General features: G+C 46.9%; 1 protein-coding gene across 3 annotated transcripts in view; it reads left to right on the forward strand.

Annotated features, from left to right (window-relative positions):
* Nucleotides 1–26,629, forward strand: part of PCGF6 (polycomb group ring finger 6) — a 58,526-nt gene that overhangs the window by 20,897 nt on the left and 11,000 nt on the right. The window contains exons 9-10 of one of the 3 annotated variants that reach the window (XR_002089853.2): nt 8,013–8,099; nt 17,449–17,681. Coding sequence is in view for 2 of the 3 variants with exons in the window: in XM_006273667.4 (XP_006273729.1) it covers nt 8,013–8,099; nt 17,449–17,505 (144 nt within the window). In the remaining variant the exon portion in view is untranslated. Of the gene's footprint in view, nt 1–8,012; nt 8,100–17,448; nt 19,006–26,629 lie in introns of those variants that run through there. The other 2 variants (XM_006273667.4, XM_019486013.2) reach the window with 2 other exon arrangements.

Here is a 26,629-nt window from a genome sequence, read left to right on the forward strand (position 1 = left end):
ATTTGGGGGGTGCAGGGAGGGCGGGGTGACTCCTGCCGTTGCGCACTGCTTGTCCATCCCATGCCCGTCCCACCCCAGGTGGGCGAGTGGCAGGAGAGTATAGCCCCCACTCCCAGCACTGCCGCCACCTACCCAGAGCATTGCCTGGTGCAGCCCCAGCCTTGCCTTGCACAGATCCGGGGGCACATGCCCCTCCCCATTCCCTCCCGAACAAGCAGCGGGTTGAGCAGCGGGAGCCACCAGACAAGCAGCACGTAGCAGCTGGAGCCTCCACCCCCTCCTTCCCCGTGGGCCCCCCCCACCAGCCACAGACACAGCTCAGTCCCGCGCCTGCCTGGCCCTGGCTAGGCAGCGCTTGTCCCAGCCCCAGTCCCTCCTTCACCGCAGGGGTCATTGATCTGCCCCCCTACGCCTCTTCCTTCCCCTTCTCCTTCCACCACAACGGTGCTCCTAGTGAGGTGCCTGATGACTAGAAAAGGGCCAATGTGGTCCCCATTTTCAAAAAAGGGAGGAAAGAGGACCCAGGAAACTACAGGCCCATTAGTCTTACCTCAGTCCTGGGGAAGCTCTTTGAGAAAATTATCCAGGAGCACATCTGCAAGGGACCAGCAGGAGAGATTATACTTGTGGGCAACCAACATGGGTTCATTCGAGGCAGGTCCTGTCAGAGCAACCTGGTGGCCTTCTATGACCAGGTCACAAAAGTCTTGGACACAGGTGTCGTGGTGGATGTAGTCTTCCTGGACTTTAGGAAGGTCTTCGACACTGTCTCTCAGCCCATCCTCATTAAAAACTAGGCGTCTGTGGTGTCGACACCTACACGGTCAGATGGGTCACCAATTGGCTGGAGGGCCGCACCCAGAGAGTGGTGGTGGACGGGTCATTTTCAACCTGGAGGGACATGGGCAGTGGGGTCCCCCAGGGCTCGGTCCTTGAGCCCGCACTGTTAAATATCTTCATCGGTGATTTGGACGAGGGGGTGAAAAGCACCTTGTTCAAGTTTGCAGATGACACTAAGATGTGGGAGAAGTGGGCACGCTGGAGGAGAGAGACAGGCTACAACTAGATCTGGACAGTCTACAGGGGTGGGCGGATGAGAACAGGATGGGTTTCAACACTGACCAGTGCAGGGTGCTGCACCAGGGGAGGAAGAGCCAGCAGCAGACCTACAGGGTGGGGAACTCCCTTCTTGTCAGTGCAGAGGCAGAAAAGGGTCTGGGAGTCATTATTGATGCCAAAATGAACATGGTCTGACAGTGTGGGGACGCGGTCAGGAAGGCCAGCCGCACCTTGTCGTGCATCCACAGGTGCATCTCGAGCAGGTCCCAGGACGTGATCCTCCCCCTCTACGCGACACTGGTCAGGCCACAGCTGGAGTACTGCGTCCAGTTCTGGGCGCCGCACTTCAGGAGGGATGTGGACAGCATGGAGAGGGTCGAGAGGAGGGTTACCCACATGATCCGGGGGCAGCAGGGCAGGGAGAGGCCCAATGATCTCACACAGTCCCTTCCAGCCCCTACTGTCTATGAAATCTGTGACATTTATAACACTGTTCCTATGGGAAAATTGGTTCCGATTTATGACGTTTCAATTTAAGACACGGTTTTCAGGAACCACTTGCGTCGTAAGTCTGAGGACTGGCTGTATTGTAACAACTTTGAGAATCGCCTTTTGCTCTTCATCTGTAAAAATGTGTCTGACTGCATGCTTTGCTTAGTGGAACAGTGATTTGTGGTTTTGGAACGACTTCTGCCAGTTTTGCTAAGAGCAGCCAAATAGCTCTGTGAAGAGAATGTAAAAAACAAAAAATCCCTAGGGTTATAACGAGGCCAAATGGCACCATGGTCAGCTCTTCCCAGAAAGGGGGAAGCAGATGTGTTTTTTTGGTTGTAACCCAGCACTATTTGCAATGTGGAAGCTTGTGCTGACTCGAAGGCCTTGTTTGTGTCTGTGCTGTCTGGCCTGTTTCTACTATTCTTGCTCTGACCTGTCTCTTGAAGTGCACATGGGAAGTGCAATGCTCACGGGCAAGCTTTTTTTTTTTATATGCAAACATTGGCCTGCGTCCCCTTGCAGTGCTGTACGCTCAGCTTGAGAGCTGCGGTATGGCGAGCAGTGCAGTATGCGTGCGCATTTACACAACGATGGCTTTGACTTTGTTCCTCCATGCTGCTGTGGGATCTTTCAGGAGAGGGCAGCTGGTCTTATATCTTCACCACTGGAACTATATGGACCAGCGACACAATTTTGCACCCTTGTAACTTTGTGCTGAGGCATCAATAGGCTTCTTAGCTTGCTTTCTTCTCATAAAATTTGCTAAGGAATATCAGGAACCTGACATAATGATGTGTGACTTAAGTTCATATTCAGAGGATTTTATAAAGGTTTTTTTTTTTTTTCTTTTAGTGTGCAAGCACACTTTAAAATGGAATTTAAAAAAGTTCCAGGTAGTTAAGCTTTGTCATAGGAGCTGGTGGCCAAGACTCCTGGCTGCTATTTCCAGCTCTTCCGCTTACTGTTTAGGATGGCATTAAACAAATGATTTCACCTCGGTATTTCAGTTTCTTAATCTTCACTTCTTATAAACCATGCAAATATCTTAAGTTTCGCCCTTAATATAGAGTTAAGGTGTTGCATGTGTATGTGTTGCTCTCATCAACATTTCTCAAAGCTCTTTAACAAAGGCTTATGATGGCCTCCTTTAGGGACAGGGACGTTGAAGTGGCTTGCTCAGTCCTACGCAGCAGTGCCGGCGCCAGCTCTGGGAAGTGAACTTAGGACTTCTGGCTCCTGGCCCCTTCCTTTAACAGTTCAGCCGTGCTCTCTCCCATCTTACGCAGGATCACAAAATACCTTTGAAGAACAACTTTCAGCTAAAGGGTCATTTAAAGAAAAAAGCTTGACTTCTATTTAGGAGCTGAAGTGACTTGAAGAGTTAAAGGTGAAGGGAAGAGCCGCGGATAAATAGGATTACAGAGGTAGAATTTAAAGTCTGAGACGCTGCCTGGAGAGTGGAAAATCCTAGAAATAAGACAAAGACAGACCCAGGGTTCGTATGCCTAAACCTGCTGCTGTAAACTGAATCCACTGGGAGTTTTGAATACCAGGTGTGCAATTCTGAAATGGATTCAGAAGATAATAGTAAGCCATTGCAAGTAAAGTGACCTGGATTAACTAGGGCTGATGTGATCTTGCTTCATGAAATAAGTGTGACCTAGCTGCCGCAGCACGAGCGAAGTGTCCGAGGAAGGCTTTCAGTTTGTTTGCTGAGCTTTTGTATTTGAGTTTGTGGATGGGTTATAATTCAAATTCCCTAGCCTCCTGAACGGTGAAGACATCATTTCTTTTTATCTACCACGTGGGCTGACAGCTGATCACTCTTATTGAGACTGTTTTGATCTTAATTCCTCGAGGAATGATGATCTTGTGTCCCTGCATGCATACATTCCTAACTGTCAGGTGGCCTTGGCATCTTCTAATAGGTACCCACGTTTTCCACTGAAGCTTGTACTCTTCTTCAGAGGCTTGACCTTTTTGAAATAGCTAATTGTAATTTTTTGAGTGTTTGTACATAAAGATACCTCCAGTATGGAGGTCAGTTAGTTATTTGGCCTTCGTCCCTCCTGTACAACTGTGTAGCTGTTGCATTTCCTAAGAACGTGAGCCTTTCATGATTTTAAAGTTAGCTACTGTTATGTGTTGTTTCCTCTGGGATCATCCAAAACTGGGATTATCCTTCTTGCCAAAGGTGGTGGAGCAAATCCCCCGATACCAGTGGGGAAACCTGCAGCTCAGCTGTTACGAGTGTCTTCACTGTGGTTTGTGGGATAGAAATGTTCCATAATCAGGTGCGTGTTTCTGCAAGCATGCGTGGAAACGACTGCCTTTGGGGAATCGTTGAAAGGGAAGTGTGTGCGTATTGTACTTTGTCGACGTAGTCTCTCTAGGCCAGCAGTGGTCTCAAAGATAGCTGCCACATAGTAAGAGCATAACGACAGCCACTAAAAGGAATGGGAGGTTTCAATTAAGAAATCGAATAATGACCCCATTTGTCATTTTTGCACTCGCGCGGCAATGAAAGCAGCACAGGCTGCCATTACTGATCAGAAGCCGACTCTCTGATGCTCTTTGGTTTGCCTTCTCCTCACTAGTTATTTGTATAGAAGCAGTTGGTTGAGGTCTACTGCTTACTAGGCCAAATTCATCCCTGGTGTGCACTTTATCCATTGTCAGGCACACCTTTCATTGATTTTTTTTTTTTCCCCCTAAATCAAAGGTATTAGGTTGTAGTTGTGTTGTACTGTGGCTTTCAGAGAAACAGCAATGGCATGTAACAGACCTAATGGAAATAACCGGTATCATGGAAAGGCTTTTAATAGTTGTTCTGTAGTGTGTGAAATTAGCATTATTCAGCAGGAATACTTTGATCTTTCCTTTTCAGCTAAAGGTCAAACTAATTATACTAGCTGCTGTCTCACTAGCTATTAGTACCAATTGGTTCCACTTTTACCAGTTAGTCGAGTCCATGTTGTGAAGGAGATTTATAGCACTTGTGCTGCTGGCAACTCCCTTGTGTAGAAGTTAGTCATTGCCACATGGTATAAGGATGTCTTTGTGACGCCCAGCCTACATGAGATCTGCGTGCTGTATTGCACGTGCGTCTAGCACAAAGTATCGTGGATACGTGGGATTGGGCTTTTTCCATTCTGCGCGTCTGTCCCTCTTACTCTTCACTGCACGGCAGTTAGCAGAGAGAGGTATGGGTCCTGGTATTGAAAAGATGGAAGTAGACGTTTGGCATTCAGGCGTATTCTCATCTGCCCTGAGGGGTGGATGCGAAAATAATTTATTAAAAGCCTCTTACCTGAGTCTGTAGCAGTTGGCTCTGCATAAGGGAATTTCCAAACAAATAGTCACTTCCAATCGCTGTTGAGTCTATTTACGTCCTTTCAAGGAGCAAACACTTATATTTTTTCTTATTGCGTATATAGCTGAACATTCCCATTGGTTTTAATGGGGGGGAAGTTGGGGGCTTTATTGTCTTATCCTTTAAATAAGAGTTAAACGCAGGCTTGGAACACACAAATAATTAGGGGTGCACCAATAGAGATTTTTTGGGCCGATACCGATGGCTGATTTTTAACGAGCTATATCAGCCAATGCTGATCTGATGAGCCATGGCTTATCTGGGGGCGTGGGGAAGGGGGGGATCCCACTGCTACATGCACCCCGGGAGGGCATGGGGGGGTGTGCCTCCAGATCTGTGCGTGGGACAAGGGCTGGGCCAGGCTGCACTTGGGGAAGGCGGCAGCACTGGGAGGGGGGGCTACAGCAAATTTTGGGATGGCTGTACCCCCCCCAGCATAGCTCCTCCTCCCAGTACTTCTGCTGCCCGCCCTGAGTGCAGCCCTCCCCCCCCCGGAAATGCTTGGCGCAGCCCTGACCTCAGCCCACAGCAGCAGTCCGCCCTCACCCCGTTCACAGATATGGGGGGCACATGCCCCCCCATGCCCTCCAGGGGTATGCATAGTGGCAGGAGCTTACCCCCCCCCCTTCCCATGCCTCCTGGACAAACTGCTCATGGCTGTATCCTGTGGCCCACCCTACCTGGGTAGCACCTGCCCCTGCCCCACTCCATCGCTCGCTGCGGGGACCTCAGTCTGCCCCACCCCCGCCCCTTCGCCCACAACAAACTTACCAGCTGGGCGCTGCTCTCCATGCTGCCAGGCTGCGCTCCCGGCCGCCTGCATGCTGTGCTGCAGCTGCGCGCACGCACGTGGCATTTATCAGTGGCGTTGTCGGCCACATCAGCCAAAAAAAGCCAATTGCCCATAATGTCAATTTTTGTTATATTGGTGCCGATACGATATAGGACCAGTGCATCCATGCACCTCTACAAACAATGACCAGAATAGGTCTGCCTCCCCTTCTGGATTAATACTCCATGACAGAGGTTCCCACATCTTTTCTCATTGCGTGCCTCCTTCCAGACTTACCAGCTGCCTGCATACCCCTGCCAGCATATGTTTTATTGTCAGCCCTTACATACCAATTATTATAATGAAAATTAAATCTGCCATGACACAGTTTTTCCCACGTACCCCCCCAGATGTCTTGCATACCCCTCAGGGTACACATACCGCAGTCTGGGAACCACTGCTCTATGATGGTTAGAGGTTATAAGAAATGAATGTGGGGGTGGAAGGGGACAGTCGCAGGGAAACAACTTTTAAATTAGAAAGTACGTGGAGGCTCTGTGCGTGTGTACATGCTTACTATTTAAATGCCTGAATGTTGGTAATTTAAATAATAACCTGAAATCCGTTACCAGTCAGTAACCCCTCAAGATCATTTAAACATCTAGATCACTTCTTCTGCTCACTGGCTTCCTTCAGAAGTGTTGGAGCCTCGTGGTTTACAAAGTACTTCACAGCAGTTGTTTAAAATGACAGCACCATGTGAAGGGGCTGTGGATTTTGGTATTTTTGATAATCCCCATGTTATGCATGAGGCAGTCAAGGTACAAAATGCTGTTTGATTGTAGACAAGTCACGAAACATCAAGTCAGTGGCCAAGCAGGATCGTAGGACGCGTGTTCTTGGCTCCCAAAGCCACGGTTCATCCTCTAGAGCGAGCCACGATTCCTGATCTTTGCTCGCCGAAACGGACTTCAGAAAGCAAACCAGGCAGGAAGCATGAACCTTCAGACAAGGCACAGAATTAAATGGCAAAAATAAATGCCATCCTTTTTTCTGTGGCAGTGGCTATCGAGCTGTGAGAGGAGCCCCGATATTACACCGTGCTCCCAGAATACGAGGCAGCAGACCTCCAACCTTCCCTTGTTTAAAAAGTTGCAAGGCAAATCTTTGCCCAGGTTCCTCCAACTGGCCAAATCCTGGTCTCCAGAGTGATTAATTGATAGCACAGATCCCTCTTCTTGCTCTGCTTAGCTGTTGGCGAACAGGGACTGTAACCCTGGTGTCTTTGTTCCTCTTACGCGGAACGTTAATGGCTCGGTGTGAGTTATGTAAAGCGTGTCCTGGTGTCATAACTCTGAAAAAGGACTTCAGTAAGCGGTAAAAATATAATAATAAGTCAAGCCGTTCAAATGCATTGGTTTAAACAGTCCCATTCTCCCCTCCTCTCCCCTCCCTCTCTTCAGCTTCTTTAGTTTTCTACTGGAAGTATGTGAGCAGTTTGGGGCAGCTCCTTTAGCAATAAACTGATGTAAATACTCGGGTAACGCGGTCCTGCAGCACTGCAGACATCGCTGGCCTAGTTTGATTTACTGCAGCAGAGGACGCTGCCTGGAACTGCTGACGGTGCTTTCCGTTCATGTGTCTCCCTGCAATATTGATCGTTTCGGAGTAGGGGCTGTGCCAGGTGCTGGCTGACTGCGTCGTGACGTGAGCCACTTCTTGCCTGAGTGTCTTCAGGCATTTCTTCCAAAATGAAACGCTTTCTTATTCAGCAGAAATGTGAACGTGTTTTCCTTCCTCCAGTGCAGGGGATACCGTATCTCTGCCTGTAGCATGCAGTCTTGATGGTTTTGCTAGAGCTGTTGCCTGCCGTTGGGGTGGAATATGACTCTGCCATTGTTCTCGGTGATGCATATGTGACAGATGTTTGTGGGTCTCTGTGAGGTTGCCACTGAAAATCTTTTTTCTTGCCTTTATTGGCAAGTGGTGAATGGAAGGCAAACAATTCACTTCTCTCTGACTTGCAGGAGGGGCCCCACAAGGTCAGTGCTAACACCTGTTTGTAGGGCGATGCGAAAAGCATTGCTGCTGCTTCTCACGCTGGACCTGTTTGGTTAAAAAGGGATAAGAAGGATTTTCATCCCCAGGACTGTCAATCTAGCAACTGTCACCGATGCCAGATTCATTTTAATGCAAGTAACCAAGTTGCAGATGCTCAGTTAGCGTATTGATTGAGTTGGAAAATCCCAGGCAGTCTTCTCTAAGCCAGAGAGGGACTGCACTTTTGATTCTTGAATGTTTTTTTCCCCACAGGTAGATATAATATGTGGTGATCACTTGCTGGAGCACTATCAGACACTGAGGGAGATCCGTCGAGCGATAGGAGACAGTGCAATGCAGGTAAATTTGAAGGCAACGCTTTATGCTGAAATCGGTGGCGTAAAAAAGGTATTTCATTTTAAAGCAGCAAAATAGCATCAATATCTGCCAGAAACACTTTCTTAAGCAAGAGGAAGCTCGTGGGGTGTAGCTTACGTGACATGCGTTGGCCAGTGTGGTTTTTGCGTTTCATGTCATGAGTTGTGAGCAGTCGACGGTTCGTTAGTTCTGGATAGGAGCTTTGTTTTCTTTCTTTTCTGAGACTAATTAGTACGATAACCGCAATGAGAAGTATGCCAACTCTTTTTTTTTTTCCCATTAACATTTTATCCCATCCCTGGCAATTGCTAGCACTCTCCAGGAGAGAGCATTACGTGCTTTCATAGGTGACAGCTCACTTAATGGTAGCGGGCACTGCTCAGTGTTGAGGAGCATGGGCTCTTTTATGGGTTTGATAATCCATTTGAAGATCAGGTGTACAGAGCTGGCATTAGCATGAGTGACAGGGCACTCGAAGTGGAGATCGGGAGCCCGCTTCTTACCCTCGTGTTCCTGTATAGTTTTTGTGTTCGTCAGGAACAATTGGATATCTTGTTCTTTCAAGTATTTGCCAGCTCTTAGCTAGCAAATTGCCGAATCTCCACAAGCGATATATGTGTATTTTCCGAGAAGGCCTGACATTTGATGCGTTGTTGCCATCACAAAGGGGATTAAACATTTTCACCACTGCTTTCACATCAGATTTTGGGGGCTCACTAAACAGATGTTTGGGATGGGTTTTATGCTATGTTGTTGTTAGACAGCTTGTGCCGATCCTACCAAATCAAGCGTGGAGCCAACCAAATGCTTAGCTTCCTCCATCCTCGTGCAGCAACACTTGTCAAAACTAATTTCTGAACTCTCATCCACGGCCACTCCTGCTCCGTGCAGAGTAGCTTCTCGTGTAAAGCGCAGTCCCCGAGCGACTGACAGTAATGACCTCGCTGAGTATCATAACTGCTGTCATCTCGGGCTACCGAAAAAAAAACTGCACTTCTGCTCCTGTCTTTCACCTGCACGCTCAGTCATACCTGCCATTTTAGCTTTTTACTGTCTAAAACTGTTACAAACTTCAAAATTCCAGCACAAGGCTCTTGGCAATGACAGAGATCAGGTATTTAATGTGTGTGCGCCTTCATTTGCAGTGTCATCGTTTCAGTTTCGGTACTTGCAGCACAGCACGATGAGGCCTTATGACTTGACTTTTCTGGGTCGTAGTGTGCTCAAGTCTCAGTTTTTCTCCACGTAACGTTTGTTGTAGTAGCTCAAATAACACTCTTTACAACCCGATGACTCCTACAAAGGCAAGGCCTTAAGGTTCTCATAGTTTGTAGCAACTGTTTAATCGCCAATATGGGACTGTATTGTTTTGAAATATTAAGTGGGGAAGAATATTTAACCAATCAGAGTGCCTTTAGTTTGTTTTTAGCACATAAATAGGGACTTGCAAAACTCAAAGGTGAACAGCGAGGTTTCAGTGGGGGACTGGAGAGGATTAACATGTTGTTTCTTTGACAGATGACTAGAATAGGAATATAATTCAGTATTGAGACTTGTTTCCCACCAGGTGTTCTCCTTACACGTTGCTCGGGCTGAAGTATATATGTTCTGCTGCACGTTGTGGCTTTGTCCGAAGGTGCTCAGCTTCTCAAGTGTAACTCTTTCCTTGTCCATGCTTCAACCTTTCAACAGGTGATTTCGTTCCACAGATTCGTTTCTTTTTAAGCTTTGAGTTTTGTTTGGGGGAAAAACGAAATGTAAAGCTGCACAGACTTTGAAAGACAAGTTTTCTGGATGCAAGCATAGCCGCCTGCGTGCGCAACTTGGTGGAATTGGCTGTCTGAGGAGATCAAAGACGAAGACTGGCACTGAAACTTTCCAACGGCTGCATAACTTTGTTACCCAACAGGACTGCAAAGCGAAGATAACATTTGCCCTTCTTTTGAAAAGCACTTTGATTCTTAAATGGAAAGCGCTGGGAGCACAAAGAAGGATTGTGCCTGCCAGAGAACTGTTTTCCAGCCATCAGCTGTTGGCGTCAGCAAAAATGCTTTCTTCCACGAACCCTCTGCACAGCATTTATACCACCGATCAGAATGTATTATAGAAGTATCTGGTATTATCCATGACTAGAGCTTGACCAATAGTTTGGTTAGATATGGCAGAGCCTGTGGTCTTGAGCTCATAAATATATGTAATATTGTACGTTAGAGACCAATCCTAATTCACCGGTGTTCTTGTAGTTGTTTTCCATTTCTCATAGTTTGAATTACATGAGAATAATGCCATCCGCCCCTTTTATACTTGTTTCAGGAGCTTTAGTTTGTCTCTGGAGTGCGTGGAGATCTGCCTGTGACCATTATTTGAGTCAAATGGGTGAGGGAGACTGAATGTGTTTCTGAATGCCTGAGAACATCACTACCACTTCCCTCCAGTGCTCTTCTAACCCTCTGCTTCAAAAGTGCAGTTTGAATAAAGTCTGCTATACTTAAGCATCAGCAGTTTGAAACACTTGCCCTGGAAGAAGTTATTTGCATCAGTGACAGTTAAAATGAGCACTCACTTGTGAAAGGCTGTTTCTCTTCTATCCCTTGCCCTCGGCACAGAGGTAACTGAGCTCTTGCTCTGCGACAGAGAAATATTTTCCTTTGCATTCTCTTTTCTAACGTGTCTGTCTTAATGTTTCTTGAGTCACAAAGCAAGAGATGTGAGCTGCTGTAGTTATTGGGACGCTCTGTAGAGAACATCCCAAAAGACTCTGCTTCTGGAGGAGCTGTCTGGGTTAGGACTGTTGGTTTCGGAAAGCGGGGCACTTTGCTGCTGTTCCTTTTCTGACATTCAAGAGCTCAATGTACCGCAGTATTTCCGTCTGCCTATTCCACTCTAAAATGTACAGCTGGGCATCGGTGATCGGGATCTTTCCCGTTTCTGTTCAAGGATCCAAATGTTCAGTAGCGATCACTTCAAATTTTTGCTGTGAAAAGGGGTCATGTTTCCTTTTCCTCTTTGTGCGCATCTCACTTGTAATTGAAATCTGTAGCGAGTTTCTTAGTTTCTCCTTTTTAAGAGCATTTGGACAGGAGCTCACTGTGCTCTGAAAGAGTAGCATCCCGTTCTCTCTGAATAGACTGTCTGAACATGGAGGTAGAACATTCTAAAAGTGAATAATTACAGAAGAAAAAGGGCAAATATATCTTGCACTGCCTCTACTCCCAGCTTCCTTTGGCAGATAAGCAGCTGCAGTGGCTTAGCTTTTGCACTAAAGACATATCCTGGGTAGACAGGTCAATCTTCAGCTTAGTCCTGCCAAAATTTCCATTTTTAAACTCTTTGAGGGAACCCATTGCTGTGTTTTCTCCGCAAAGGATAATACCCCAATGTAACTCCATGGTGAGAGAAAAAAAATTGGCTAATGACCAGATACCTCTAATCACCAAATTAGTGCCCATGCAAGGACAGAGAAAACAAACCCGTGACTGGAACAAGCCTAGATGGAGCGTGACAACATACTGCTTTATTTTTCCAAGATGCTGAGATGTTTAACATCCTAAAATCATCTAATCTAGTCGAAAAGATAGGGCAAGTAGGATCCCATCTTCTTCGCATCTGCCCTCTTACCTTATGGGTGGTACACTGGAAATATGTAAAGACAAAATCTTGTCTCCTCTTTTACGACTGTCTTGTCAACCAGGGTGCCATGAGATCTGTTCGAGGGTGCCGGGCAGTGTTAAGCACTCTTTGCGTACGCAAACATGATTCAGAAGATAAATGTGGAGATTCCAGATAGGAATCCGTGGTACTAACAACACGCTGACTTGTCGTCTTCCTCAGATTTTTACAACAGAAGAATTTCTCTCATTTTCTGCACTCAAAAAACGAGTGAAAAGGAAGAGCTGGCATTTTCCAAGGGGTGCCTTGAGTCTACTGAGGGGTGCATGAAGTCCAAAAAGGTATGACCACTATTATAAACTTGAGCAGTGTCTTGCTAGACATTATCAGGATGAAGAGTTGAACGGACACGAGTGAACCAGCAGTGTTTTCTCCATTCTTGTCCATCAGAATTGCAGGTGCTTGAACAGCGGCCCTGCGGCAGACCCACGTTTGTAAAACCCGTGGTTGCAGAGATCCTTGGTGTGGTTCCTCCTTGTTCTCCTTTGGTCGGTGTAGTCTTGTGTATAAGCACATGGCCGGGGCATCTTCTACATGTAGTCTGTTTCCTTGGAGACCTCAATGTCGCACACAGAATTGACCACAAGACTCAGTTTGGCAAAAGTTTGGCCAGGTTTATTTACTGGCACAGGGCCTACTCGCTGCCGCCTCTCCAGAGGGTTTCAAGATGTTAACCCTGGATGCTGGTGGTCAGGCACGGGCACAACTCGCAGTGGCTTGTGTCCTCTAGGTATAGTGCAAATTCTGAAGACTTCCAGCCCTCCTTACGCATTGATCAGTCAGGTGTATGTACATCACAGACATCAATACCTCCTCCAATAAGCAGAGAGAGGCAGTTAGTTTTGTTAGCCTCGGGTCAGGCAGAAGGCAGGGTAGAAATGCACCTTATGGACTAACTAAGTGAAGAAATGCATAGGCTTTCACGAGCCTGAGATCACTTCATTCAGTGCTGTGAAAGGACACTCCCAGAGCAGTCAGAGAGAGGGCGATTTGAATACAAACGGCAGGGAAGGGAGGGGAGAGGGGGTGCAGTGCTGGGAGAGGCTAATGAGTAATAAATCTGTAGGACAAAGGGGTCACAGAAGTTAATCCAGGTATTGAGGATAAAAATCCTTGTGTAGACCATATTTAGCACAATCCAGTCTGTAGGCGATTTCTTCCTCCACAATTGTTCCTTGAAGTTGGCTTTTAAAGTTTCCTCGTTTAAAAACAGCCACTCTGAGGGCAGCGATGAAATGTCCAAAGTCCAGGAGTTCTGCCACAGGCTTTTGTGTGTTTTTTGGACTGGACCAGTACAGGTGGCATCGCTGGACCAGATCATACGGATTGTATGTAGCATCCACGGTTCATTCGCCTGCACCTCTACCAATATCATGCACACCATCACCTGCTTACAGTGCTTTCTGCTGTTTACATGGGACAGATTGGGGCATTCCCTCCGCAAAAGAATCGGGGGCCCTAATCTGACATCAGGTCCAAAAACGCACATCCTTTCCCAGCATCTGATGAAATGAGCTCCAGTTTACGCAAGCTGACGCATCTCTGATTTATTTAAAAGGTGGATTTCTACCCTGCCTTTCACCTCTACCAAGCTACTCTCATCCACAGACCTTCAGCCGTTATCAAGTGTGCTCCAGACTCTTCGGCACCACCTTTGTTAAGGTTATTTGATAAGGAGTGTTAACCCTCTGCTATCTGTCGACTTCCAGAGGCACCGTGGTGGTCTGGGGTCATCCTCTGGGGCGGCCTGCTTTGGTCAGTGCTGTCAGCAAAAACGTTACGCCAGTAGTATATCCATTTGTCAGCGCTTATACTAATTAGTAAATCCAGCGAGGCCTACGCTTGGTAGAAGGAGAAATTAGCTGAATGAGAATCTGGCGGCAGACTCGACAGCAGGCAGCGACTGCGCCACGTCGCTGGAGCACAAAGCGACCGTAGAGTTTTTCTGAATCTGGCCCGTGTTTGGTCTCTCTGCATTGTCGAACCTGATCCCTCTGATTAGTTAAAGGCTTTAAAGAAAAATCGTATCCGTCCATCCGCGGATTCATTCCCCTCTGCCTTTCTCATAACACAAGCAAACTCTGAATTAAATCGGTGCTTAACCCTTTTAGCTTTGTGTCTGTTGGGATGTGTATGGCAGTACCATGAAGAGAGCTGCTGTGGTCATGGTCACTAATAAACCATATTGCACTGGCTGTAGGTGGTTTCAAGTCCGCTGTACTCAGTGGGTTGTACCTACTCAGGTTGGGGCTGGATCTGCCCCATATACGTGCTAAACCTTTCATCCTTGGATCTTTGGGAGGAGCTGGCTTGATTGTATCCTTGCCATTTTACAAAGTTGGAATTTGTTAACTTTGGAGAGCTACGGTGCCTGCTACAGATAACGTGGGAGATTTATGGCAGAGCTTCCCACCTCTTTGCCCCTCGCTCTGCCTGTCGGACTGTCAAAAACCACGCTGAATCAGCAAAGTCCTGAGAGCCGTCTTTTATGATCTTGGCTCGTTTTTGGATGCCCTCTTCTTTTTCATTCGGACTGTTGGCCTCTTATTAATGAAATGTCAATTCCTACAGCCAAGAATTGAATTTGACTCTAATTAATTACGCAGCTTAGCTTTCTTGATCAGTAAGTACTGCTGCTTCAGCTCTGTTTAGCTTTCTCTCCATCTCCCATCACTATGATAGCCTTCCCCACACCCTTGTTCTGTTCAAGGGCAAGAGGTATCGCAGCGTGATCTTGTTTTCGAAACGGGGAGGTTGTTTCCTGCAGCAGCGTTAAACTGCCGGACAGTTGTAAGAAGACTAGATGCTGAAAGAGAATGAAATAGCTTATCCCCAAGAGTTTCCCTTGCCCTGAAAGAGCTGTACAGCATACAGACAAAACGGGAGCTACTTTTAGAACAAAAGAGGCCATGCTGCAGATAGCACGTGTCCGTGTTGATAGGCACGGTCTGAAAGAGTTCCCAAGGGAAGGGAAAAGGCCATACCATGTCTGTAGAAAAGCCAGGTCAGTTCTGCTGAGACTTCAGCTGCCTCCTTCAGACAAATTCCTTAATTTTTTTATACTGGGGAAAACCTAAGTGGTGAAGAGGGTTTTTTATAAGCATGTGGTGTAACAAAATAGGCAAGTGAATAGAAGCTGTTTCCTGGTTAGCATCAGTTATATGCAGCAAGTATTATTCTTTCACGTGGAGTACTGTTCTCCCTGCACGCTGCTGTGCGACCGACGTCGCGTTTTATACCATTGGTGAAAAATGCTGTAGTGCTGTTCCTGGAAAATGGGATCACGACACTTTGCAAAGTGCTTTGCAGTCTACTGATGAACTGCTCGGAGAGCTAGGTGGCAATATTAAAATGATAATTTTGCCATTTAAACAAAGACTGTGTTGTGCTGTGTGTTAGTCGCACACAAGTGGTGTGTAACTTGTTACCTGGGACCTAAACTATATGCACACCTGGCACCCTCTGGCCAATAAAAAAGTAATCGGAGCAGAGTACAGTGAAACCCCTAGCATGTGTCCTTGCGTGGAAGTTCCCCCCGCTGCAGCTGCAATTGCAAATGCTTGCCCCAGGAGTCCCCTGGAAGGGAGTCCTGTGGTGCACACATCGCATTGCCGTGCCCCAACAGGGATTCCCCTGCTTGAAATGCACCCCCGGGGGTTGGCTGAGGGGAGGAGGAGGGCAACATCCAGGGCCATTGTCTCGCAGGAACAGACCTGTGAAGCCCCGGCAGCAGCTGCGGCCTGGCCCCCTGGGACGACGGCCCCTATGATGTCTGCAGACACCAGGGAGGTGGATCAGCTGTGCTGGGACACTTCCCCGCACGGCCGATCCCATTCCAAAGATATTTGTGTATCACATTAGAGTCAAATTTCCAACAGACCAGCAAGGAAGCAGGTCTTAAAAGTGGGAGCTCTGGACTAAGATTAGCCTTCCACCACCTTTGGCAAGCTTTTGATTTTGGGATGGTATATAATATTCAACTTTGTCCCAATCGGGAGTCCAGTCCAACGTCATAGGAGTTTTGCTATTGAGTGAATAGGGGTAGGCTCAGGAGTATAACCGAACTATGATTTCGTTAAAGAATGGATCTTGTCACTTATTTCGGTCAAGTTTTCACCTGTTGGTCACTTAGCCAAGGCCCTTCCTGTAATGCCTTATACACGTGCCTGGACTGGATCATGTCTGTGTGGCACAGCCTAGAGCAAGGGGGGAAGCGGGGGAAGACGTTCTGCGTAAGGGCGAGGGGCCCTTGCAGAATTTGCAACCCCAGCTGGGAAGCACACAGATAAAGCGGAGGGGTTAGGGAATTTCACACCGAGATCAATTAAATCCCCAAACGGCTTTTATGTCAGTCCAACAAAATCCATTTGCAGGGGTGAGGGGAGTTAAATGGTTCCAGCAAAAGACATTTTACTGTCTTTCACATCCCTTGTAGCTCATTGGAAATGTGAGACTTATGTCAGGGGCTATGCAATATTTCTTATTGGTGTGAAATGATATAAGTGTGTAGTCTGGGGATATGAAGAATGGATGTATGAGGACAGTCAGGTGGCTAATTTCACTAAGAGCATAACATGCCTTCTTTGTCATTGCACATGAAAGGAGCACTGCAGGAAGAGGCTAGGGGACTGCTGCACTGAATGCCACGTCTTGTTCCGTGTTAATGAAGCGTTTCGGAAAAGCTTCCCACACTTGTGTGAGAGGTGATAACTGCATGCAGCCCTAGAGTCTGCGTGAAATATAATACGTACGTGAATGTGTTAATGAGGTGTCTACCTCCAAAATAGCAAGGAAATCATTTTGGTTTGGCTGGGGCACTGCTGAAATCTGTCTCTTTCAGCGTTGCTGACACTTGCACACTTCCAGGCTATAGAGCATCTTACAAAGGAAAGGAAATATTGAGCAGCACCACGGTAGAGCTGTGGGATTTATTTAGTGCCTTTTCCAGAACTCAGGGTGGATGGCTTCTAGAAATCTGATTAAATAATGCTTTGCACTGAAAGCACTTTTTACAATTAAGGTGTTTTGTGAACATTAACACACATCCCAGAGGAGGAGACATTTGTCATCACCTCTGACTTGAGGAACTAAAGCAGAAAAGCAAAGTGTGTGTCGGAGGGGATTAAAGCTTGCCACCTCCGTGCTCGATCAATACTAGACTTACTTCCCTCTTCTCTGTAATACCCCAGTCCCTTCCTCACTCTTGCTGACTTGGGTTAAATAGCAGGGTGTCTCCAGCTACTCCAGATGCCTACTTTGCATTTGTTTAATTTTTTTTTTTTTGTTCTGAATGTTGCACAAAGAGTAGCATGGCTTGTAAATGGGGCCTTTGCGTATGTAAAGAATAGTTTTAGGATGAAAAGAAAAGTGAAACCGTTACTTGAAGACGCAGCTTTTTAAATCTCCGGGTTAATTTCCCTTCTTGACAGGGAGAGGAGGGAAGTGTACCCCATCACCTTGGCTTTTCCAAATGCAAATCTTTGGTCTGGAAAAGAGGGGGATATAAAATAAAATAGTTCTCCAGTCTTCAGAAGACGCGTGGAATTGGATCTATGACCGATGAAGCAGTGGCTTTGTCAGACGGATTCAGTCTTCCTCCTTCTTCAGTACCTGATTTTGTTTAAGAGCTATAACAGTATGATTTTCCCTTTTTTTCGACCAGGATGGCTTACTTGTGCTGCACTATGGTCTTGTGGTGTCTCCACAAGCCATAACGTAAAGCTGGCTAAAACATCGGAGGAAAGGATCAAAGGCGTGAAGCTTCCTCAGTGCTCTGTCTCACCAAAGAAGGTCATCTTGCTTGCTTCCTGTCACAGGAAATAAATGAACCACCACTAACTGCTGTACACTTGTAACTTGGTGTTTGACTTTACCACTGTCAAAATTGCAGCCGCTGTAAGTACAGCTCTAAATATTGCAATGCTCGATATTACATATAACTGTCTTTAAACTGTAGCCAGCTCAGGGAATGGAAAACATTCAGAGTTGCTGAATTGATTTGTAAATGTTATTTAAACCAACGTGAGCACACAGGGTTAACTTCCTTTCTCTGCTCTGAACTTAATCTTGGGTAGGTCCATGGCTATTTTATATCTCCACTGGACCTTGCATACCTCTGACATATATATGGCTGGAATGGTGCTCTCAGGGATGATTTTCACTTGACAGTGTCGTTTTTCTCTGGAATAGAGAGATTATTTCTTTAAATTGAATGTGCAGGAGCCGTCTTGGTCTAGAAATAACAGGGGAGAAGATTTTGTCAAATGTGTAGATCAAAATGGGTAGTTAAACTCCACAGTCTTAAGCATTGATTTTTTTTTTCGTATTTATTATATCAGTAGCATTAGAACATAGAGTTTCATTTTCTGGGCAAGAAATGTGATCTGCCCTAGGGCCAGAACTGGTAGTCGGTTGACTCCTATTAACTACCATGTAGCCACATGCTGAATGGTAGCACTCTTTTTTTGCTTCGAGAAACATGGGTTGCCAGTAGGTTATTCTGTGCACATCAGGGACCAGCTGAGGGCCCTCTTTCCATCTGCATGCTCTCTGTAAAACAATTAGATGTGCAGCCTGCTTCTACTCGCGTTGAAGTCTAATAGCGGACTGGACTGGCAGCAGAGCTGGACCTTTCTCCTGATCGCACCACCTTACACCTGCAGCCAAAATGACAGCTCTCCCATCCTCTTCCAAGGGCTGCCTTGTAACAGCTGCTCCTGCATTATAACGGAGACTGTTTTGGAAGCTGCTGGGTGCTGTAATCAACCCCTTTCTCCACTACTTGTAAAGCTGTACAAAGGGTAGTAGGTAGCTTTAATTTTAATAGGCTGTAGCTCATGATTATCTAATATTTCCAGGTTCTGTTTTTGTCAAAGTCTCTCATCATTTCTTCTATAGGTATAAAGACCAGAGCTGTGCATGGGGTGGTTGCACTGCATGCTAGGCCTGTAAGTCTTTAAGCAAATGTTTGTTTTGCCTGTGAAAGTATCCTCTTAAGGAAAGATCTTGTTTACCTAAAGTCATATTTTTTGATGCTTCTGAAAATGTAACAAAAAATATTTTATAGCCAAGATTTCCAGTTTATTTTCAAGGTTTGTATAAAAGCAGTGCCGAAAATGGAGCAGAAAAGGGATGGTTTTGTAAACATTTTGTGCATTGTGTTGATAAGAGAGTATATATTGTAACAGTTAAATAAAGTTTTATTTTGGCCTATCTGAAACTTTAGTTCTCGTGTCCTAAGAAATGCATATGTCAACACCATCCATCCTCACCTTACCCGGGAATTGCAGTGGGTGAGATTGAAAAGGTTACAGGATGCTTTTTGCTTCATCAGAATACACCAAATCCAACGGGGAAAATAGTTGGTGGTATTTAAAAATACCTGATTTGGGGTCCCCTGGAGGCTGCCATTTTTATGTGAATTCTAGTGAGATGTAGAGATAAGTATCTTATCTGTAGCTGCAGCCTCTGAGGACAAGACTGTTCCTAGCCACTCTTTCATCAATGTGTGCATCCGCTCATCGGCCCTGGTGCTTGTTCCATTTCCGCCGTGTAATATGTTTCTTATCAAGCCCAGGATGGATCATATTTTTGCTTACAGTTCTGTCTCGCACCTATTGTCTCCCATCCCTTTGTTCCTCACACGTTGACGTTTTCACAGACCTGGATTTTGGCTTCTGTTCTACCCAGGAGAGCACACAGTTCACCAGCAAACTCTCACTATGCCTGAAGAAGGGAGTTTGTGCCCGAAAGCTTGCAAAGAACAATTTTTCCAACTTTTTAGTTGGTCTAATAAAAGATACCACATCTACCCAAAGAGCCTTGTCTGCCTGTGTCCTTAGACCAACACGGCTACAACCAACAACCCCCCTGCTTACAGTTCTGACTAGGCACCGGTGCACCAGTAAAGATTCTTTGGCTGATACTGATGGCCAGTAATTAACCAGCCATATTGGCTGATACCAATCCAATAGCCAATATGCAGCCTGGCAGCTTGGAGAGCAGCGTCCAGCCAGCAAGTCTGTGGGGAAAGGGGCATGGGGGAGAGAAGGGGTGTGGGAGTGGGGCAGATCGGGGCCCCCATGGTGAGGGAAGGAGTGGGGCTGGGGCTGGGGCAGGCACTGCCCAGCTGGGACAGGATGCAGGACGGAGCTGCAGAAGGCTCATCTGGGAGGCATGGCTCCCACCACTGTGTGCACCCTGGAGAGGCATGGAGGGCACGTGTCCCCTGGATTTGTGCACAGGGCGAGGGCAGGCTGCCTGCTGCAAGCAGGGGCTGCACTCAGGGCAGGCAGTAGCGGTGCTGGGAGGGGTGGCTACGGGGTGGGCTATGGCCACCCCAAAATTTCCCGTAGCCACCCCTCCCAGCACCACCACCGCCCACCCGTCCCAAGCACAGCCCCTGGCCCTAAGCGGGCAGCCTGCCCTAACCCCACACACACATCCAAAGGACACATGCCCCCTGTGCCTCCCCCAGGGTGTGTGCAGTGGCAGGAGCCGTGCTCCCCATACGAGCCACCCGCAGCTTTGTCCCCCACCCCACCCTGGCTGGGCAGTGCCTACCGCAGCCCCACTCCCTCCCTCACCGTGGGGGCCTCGATCTGCTCCCCCCACCATACCCCTTCTCCCCACCATACCCCTTCTCCGCACAGACTTACCAGCCAGATGCTGCTCTCTGAGCTGCCTGGCTGCATTCCCAGCCATGTGCATGAGTGCGGCTGCACACGTGCACGCAGCATTTATCAGTGATATTATCAGCTATGCCAGCCAAAAAAAGCTGATTGCCAATAATGTCAATTTTCCTTTTATCGGTGCCGATCTGATATGGACCGATGTATCGGTGCTCCTCTGGTTCTGACATTCCTGACTAGATCATTCTGGCTTCGTTATTCTGATGATACTGCTGCTTCCTTTTTCCTCACTGCTTAATTGATTTTTTTCCATACGTAATACTGTGAAGAAATGACTACTTGAAAATATTTGTGTTACATTGGTAATTTGCATTTGATCCTTGCATTCCTGTGCCTCTAGAAGGACTGATTTTTAAAGATTAATGGCCATATGAAAACCTAGGCTAATTCAAATTACTTTTGTTCCAGAACGTCAATCTTTATAATAGACCATTTGCATCTGTGGGAAGTCATTTGGATGCCATAAAATTAGAGCGCTTAGCACTGATCGCTGCCTTCTCAGTGAAGAAGCCTCTCCCTATTTGTGACAGAAGTCTGTTCCTCTTTAAAAAGGAATTCACTTTGATCACAGTTTGGATAATCCATTTTGCCTGCTTAACTCACTAGACAGAAGGAGCAGTAAGCGCAATCACAGCTTTCTGCCCTATCTTGGAAGAAAGCTTGTCCATGCGGTGAACCATGTGGCAGCTACTACGCTCAGGGGTAGGCGGTCAAGGCCTTGTTCGAAGAAAGGAGGAAGCTTGAGCGTGTACTTGTTGCTGCTGTTCTTGACATGTGTTGCATGGCCAATGACTTTCCACACCTGCCATTACCCCTCTTTTGGTTTTCTACTGCTTTGCCCCTGTTCCCCTTCCTTGGGTCAGCCCATTTTTTTTCTGGAGAAGGGCTGAGTGTAATCCTGGTCCTGACATGTGGTATGCTTTCCATGCATTGCTGTCCATCCTCTGTCAAACCACTTACCAAGTTCTGTGGGCACCCTGGCATGTACGGTAGGACGACACTCGCTGAGTGCCAGCCTGATCTGTGGGCTGTTCAGTTTTCTGCATGAGGGTAATTGGTGCTGCTTGTTTTGGGGGTGAAGGGATGTTGACCAGTCCTCTACATTTCCTGTTTATTTTGCTTCATTTCCTATTTTATTGGTCCTGTTTTTGCCTTGGATTCTTTCCAGTCACTTTTGCTCCTGCTGACGGAAGAGCCATGGTGCCAAAATCCCTCTGGAGATGCATCACCCTCCCACTCTTGAAGGCAAAGAGCAAAGCTTGTTCCGTGGCACAGGTGGATGCTTTCTCCTTTAACAAAATCGCTATCTCCTTTTTTCCCTCTTTCCCCAGCTCCTTCCATGTCTATGTGGCTAATAAATCCTATGTCTTAATCTCCTTGTAGTATGGGATGAATCTCTTTCAAGTGGTTCTTGTGACATGGGCTTGCAGAGTCTCTCAGTGGGTTCAAAAGGTAGGATTTATATTAAAATAAAATGAAAAGGAAACGTGGCAACAAACAGTCGCTTCTAACCCGATGAGCTTTGTCAGTCACGTTGACGATTTCTCTGCAGTCATCCTCATTGCTCTGCTCTTCATCCATATTCTGTGCTATTAGGAGAAAAGCACAGGAGTGTGTGAACATGGGCAGTTAAATCCTTTCATCCAAAAAGGCTGGCAAATAGCTAACCTAACCAAATGTTCTCTAGGCGTCCGATACTACATAAAGCTTACCTTTTTTGCAGCAGTGCCAGACTGCAACACACCTAAGCCAACAGGACCTTTGGCGCTTTGTTCTGCAGGCAGCAAATAAATCATTAAATTTCGTTGATGCTAAACTTGAACTTTCTAGCACTGCTCTGCGCCAGGGGTTTCAGTCCAGTGCCTCTTGCCTCTGGCCTTTGACTTACGTTAATGCATCCTAAGAATCATCTTAGCAAACTGAGGTTACACCCCCATGGACTCTCCTCCTGCATTTCTTCAGCGTTGAGTAAGTGAAGTCTGCATCCCATCCATTTTCCTTGAGCATAGATTAATCCTGCCAGCTGGAAGAGATCTGCAAACACTGCACCCAGGAAGCTGTAATGTATTGATTGCATTGTTAAAAAAAAAAAAAAAAGGCTTTTTTACTTTTTTTTTTTTTTTTTTTTTTTTAAGGTCTTGAGCATGTACAACTTCCACTGATTTCAAAAAGAGTGGCAGGTTCTCTGCACCTGCTCTCAAACGGCACATGGCACTTAACAGGATCAGGCCATTTCTAAGCAAGTTGGCAGATGGCACCAAGACAGGGGGAGTAGTAGATTCACTGGAGGACAGGGCTAGGATTCAGAGTGACCTTGACACGTTGGAGGGTTGGACCAAAAGAAATCTCACTTAGCCAGCTGGTCTCAGGCTGGGGACCAGCTGGCTACGCAGCAGCTCTGCAGAAAAGGACCCAGTGGTAACAGTGAACAATACACTGGATATGAACCAGCAGTGTGCCCTTGCTGCAAAGAAGGCTACCGGCATCCTGGGCTGCATGGGTAGGAGCATTGCCAGCAGATGGAGGGAACTGATTATTCCCCTCTGTTTGGCACTGGGGAGGATGGAGTCAGACTATTCTCAGTAGTGGCAGGTGACCGAACAAGGAGCAATGGTCTTGGGCTACAGCCAGGGAAGTTGAGGTTAGATAGTAGGGAAAACATTCTCATGAGGAGGGCAGTAAAGCACTGGAATGGCTATCCAGAGAGGAACCTCCATTGGCTTTCTAGACAAAGCCTTGGCTGGGATGATGTAGTTGGGGCTGGTCCTGCTTGGAGCAGGGGTTGGACTAGATGTGACCTCCTGAGCTCCCTTCCCACCCTCGTTTTCTATGATTCTGTGATCTCATTTCCAAATGAAATGCAGTAATGACCAGTTGCCTTAACAGCTGCAGAACGCGCGTTGGCTTTTTCATACAGCGCAACACAATGTTCTTTTTGATGCTTTGTGATTTAGTTATAACAATGCTGCTCTGATCTTGTTTTTCATACTGTTGGTTTGATGCTAATAAACTTTTTTAAAAGGAAAGGGTGGATTTTTTTTTTTTTTAAGGCTTAGATTAAAACATTCTTTGGGAGGGAAAACTCCCAATATTCATTTTTTTTTTTCCAAGGGAAACATTTAACAATAGAAAACTGGGTGGGTGTTTTGGCAAAGTTGGTTTTCTTTTGTTCTGGGTTTCTTTCCAGGAGAGGGACCTCTTTGAAACTCTTCTTTGCTTCATGCAGGGAAGTAGACGTCTGTTCCAAGACATCACAATACGTGAGAGCATGCTGCTTCTGGCTTGTTTTGCTGCTTGCGATGAGATAAAACGTTGTTCTAATTATGGGATCCAACTAGTCTGTTCAGAAGCAATACTGTGTTCTTCCTCGTGAGAGAATTTCCCAATATCTAACCTCCACTTCCCTTGCTGCAACTTGCAACTCAGAAAGATTTTTTAGAATCATGGTTTTCATCTAAAAAAAAGGGAATTTGCCCAAAGCCTTACACTTGCAGAGAAAAGCTTGAAGACGAGAACTGCCGAGGCTCAAACCTCAGAAAGCAAATTGGAAAAACCAAGACTTTATTTTAATGCTATGATATTAATACTGGTTTATAGGTTATTTGGGAGCATAATATGCACTGGGTTGGCAGTACTAACTTCCTACATCTCCAGTTGATTTCAGCGTGACCTGCAAGGCATCAGTCCCTCTGAGTGCCCGGCTGCTTAGCGAGGGTTCAACACGCTTGTTTTCCAAAGACCTGGGATAAACCTTTGCTCCTACAAACACTGAAAGATTCCCAATCCCTGCACAAAACCTCTCCGTGGTTTCCATCTCAGAAGAAGAAAAGAGCTGAGCCTGATCCCACTGAGGTGAGAACGAACCTACAGTTTTGGGTGTTTCAGATCTGAGCATCAGCCATCTCTTGCTTTTACCCTGAAAGGCTTTTGTCATCAGCAGATCTTTTATTTGTAATGATGTCTCACGTCTCGCTTTGAAAGCCTTAGGCGCAGTTTTATTCCATCTCGGAAAATTATTCAGCATTAAACACGTAGGCTCTTGCTAAAGCCATCCATTTACACAAAAGCCGGGATTCCTTCCCTGGCACTGACAGCTGGGTCTGAACGCAGCTCTGCGTCCCTGGTAGCGCTTGCTTCGAGCTTTTCTCTCTGTGCTACCAGGGACACAGAGCTGCGTTCAGACCCAGCTGTCAGTGCCAGGGAAGGAATCCCGGCTTTTGTGTAAATGGATGCCTTTAGCACGAGTGCGATGCATTGTCATGATGTTGCATTTTTCCTTCCCTTTTTGCTCAGCCAGTCTTGATGCTTTGGATAGCAGCCCCTCTGCAAAACGCAGCTCGTCTTCCAAAGAAAGAGGACTTGGGGGACCACATACGTTCCCTGTGTAATGCCAAGGTTAGATCCACAGCAGCTCCTTCTGACTTTTCCAGAGGCTGGTAGGGGCCAAGACGCTGAGAACGCTCTGCTGTGTGGGTCTGCCCAGGATTGGTGTTGGGCCCACGGTGGCTGCTGCCTCCCTCAGCAGCATGGTCCAGCGGGGACAGGGCACTGGCCTGGGAGACGGGAGAAGTGGGCTTCAGCCACTGTAAGTGTGGGAAGATCCTTTCTGCTTTTTCCTCTTCCTTTCCCTGTTTAGACTCTTGGCTCTGCAGGGCCACGTGCGCAGTGCCTAGCACAGGGAGCCCTTATTTCCAGCCGGTGCTTTTAGAAACAATTCCCATACAAATAATAGTGCGGCAGGGGTGCGCGTGCAGGCAGGGGAAGGATTCCTTTTCCCCGTGCAATCCCCAGGTGTCCCTACTAGGAGCATACGAGTGGTTTAAGCGTCCTCGCTTGCCATGCTGGCAAATAACTCTCATTCAAAACCCCAAGCCCAGGGGTGTTTGCTTTTTGTGGCATGAGCTCTGTGTTTTGGCATATCTTTTAAATCCCCTAATATGCAGGGAAGTGTGCCTGGGATTCCCATTTGTTAAGGAGCCCCCATCCACAGCAGCCTGCTAGCCCTAACCCTGACCCCAGCCAGCATTTCGCAGCCTGCCCGTTGAGATTTGGGCTGGATCTGGCCGGCTTCCAGGTGGCTGCGTTCTGCATTCCTCGGTGCTCTGCCATTTCATCTGGGTCCAGCGTTGTGCCTCACTGAGCTAACCTGCCGTGTCGTGTTCCCTTGCACCATTGAAAGCATTGCCGCGTTCTGCTTCTGAGGCAGCTGTGTTTCCTCGGAGGGTCTTGGCACCTCCTGTTTGTCGAGTAGTCCAGGCTTGTATGGACAAACAGCAACGTAACTATAAGCTGCTGTTTTAAACGGCTAATAAGGTTATCATTGTAAAGTGTGATAGTCTAGCACTGACACTTGAGGCTCATTCTTCCATCCCTTGCAAATAATCCCTACTCAGGGTGCGATTTCACTGACTCCAGTCGGTCTATATGCAAGAATAAGATTTGCAAAACTGACCCTGTTTCAGCATAATATTTTTCCCTCTAAAATTAGCACCCCAGCCTCCTTCTGATCTGGCACCCCCGATGTTTACCAGGGTGAATGCAGTTGTTCAGTTGCTGCCTTTGACTCAGTCTGTCCAGCAAAATGAGTATCTTATCTTCAGAGATGTCTCTGCCAAAGCAAAATGAGTATCTTATCTTCAGAGATGTCTCTGCCAAAGGAAAAGTGTTTGTGGGTTTAATTTTCAGTGAATGGAAGTTTCTGCACTGAATTGGGCTATTGATTCTTTGTGTGGGTTGGCAGGTCCCTTCCGCACTCTGGAACTAGAGACCTTTGTACTGCTGCCAGAGTAATTTTTTGGTCTGAATGCTTTCACCCCATGACTGCCGGCTCTTTCAGACAAATGGAGCAAGCGGCTGTTCGAAGGGATTCCAGCAAACGAATAGGCATTGGGGGCAAAGCTCAGTCTCTGCATTTTCTTGGAAGAAGTTGTCCAGAAGGACCGCATAAGCCCAGGGCTCCCAGGAGTTTTGCACTTCACAACAGGGCTGATGACTGTTGATGACTTTCCAGAGGTTCTTGGGTCCAGTGTCGATACCACTATCACAATGCAGGCAGAGCTCCTTCCAGTCGGAGGTTGCTGTGAAATCACCGTAACGAGTGTCCCGTGCTAAGGCTGCTTCAGTCTCCCCTGGCTGATTGCTACGTAAATAGGA

Source organism: Alligator mississippiensis, chromosome 6, assembly GCF_030867095.1.
Source record: "Alligator mississippiensis isolate rAllMis1 chromosome 6, rAllMis1, whole genome shotgun sequence".
NCBI classification, from domain to species: Eukaryota; Metazoa; Chordata; order Crocodylia; family Alligatoridae; genus Alligator; species Alligator mississippiensis.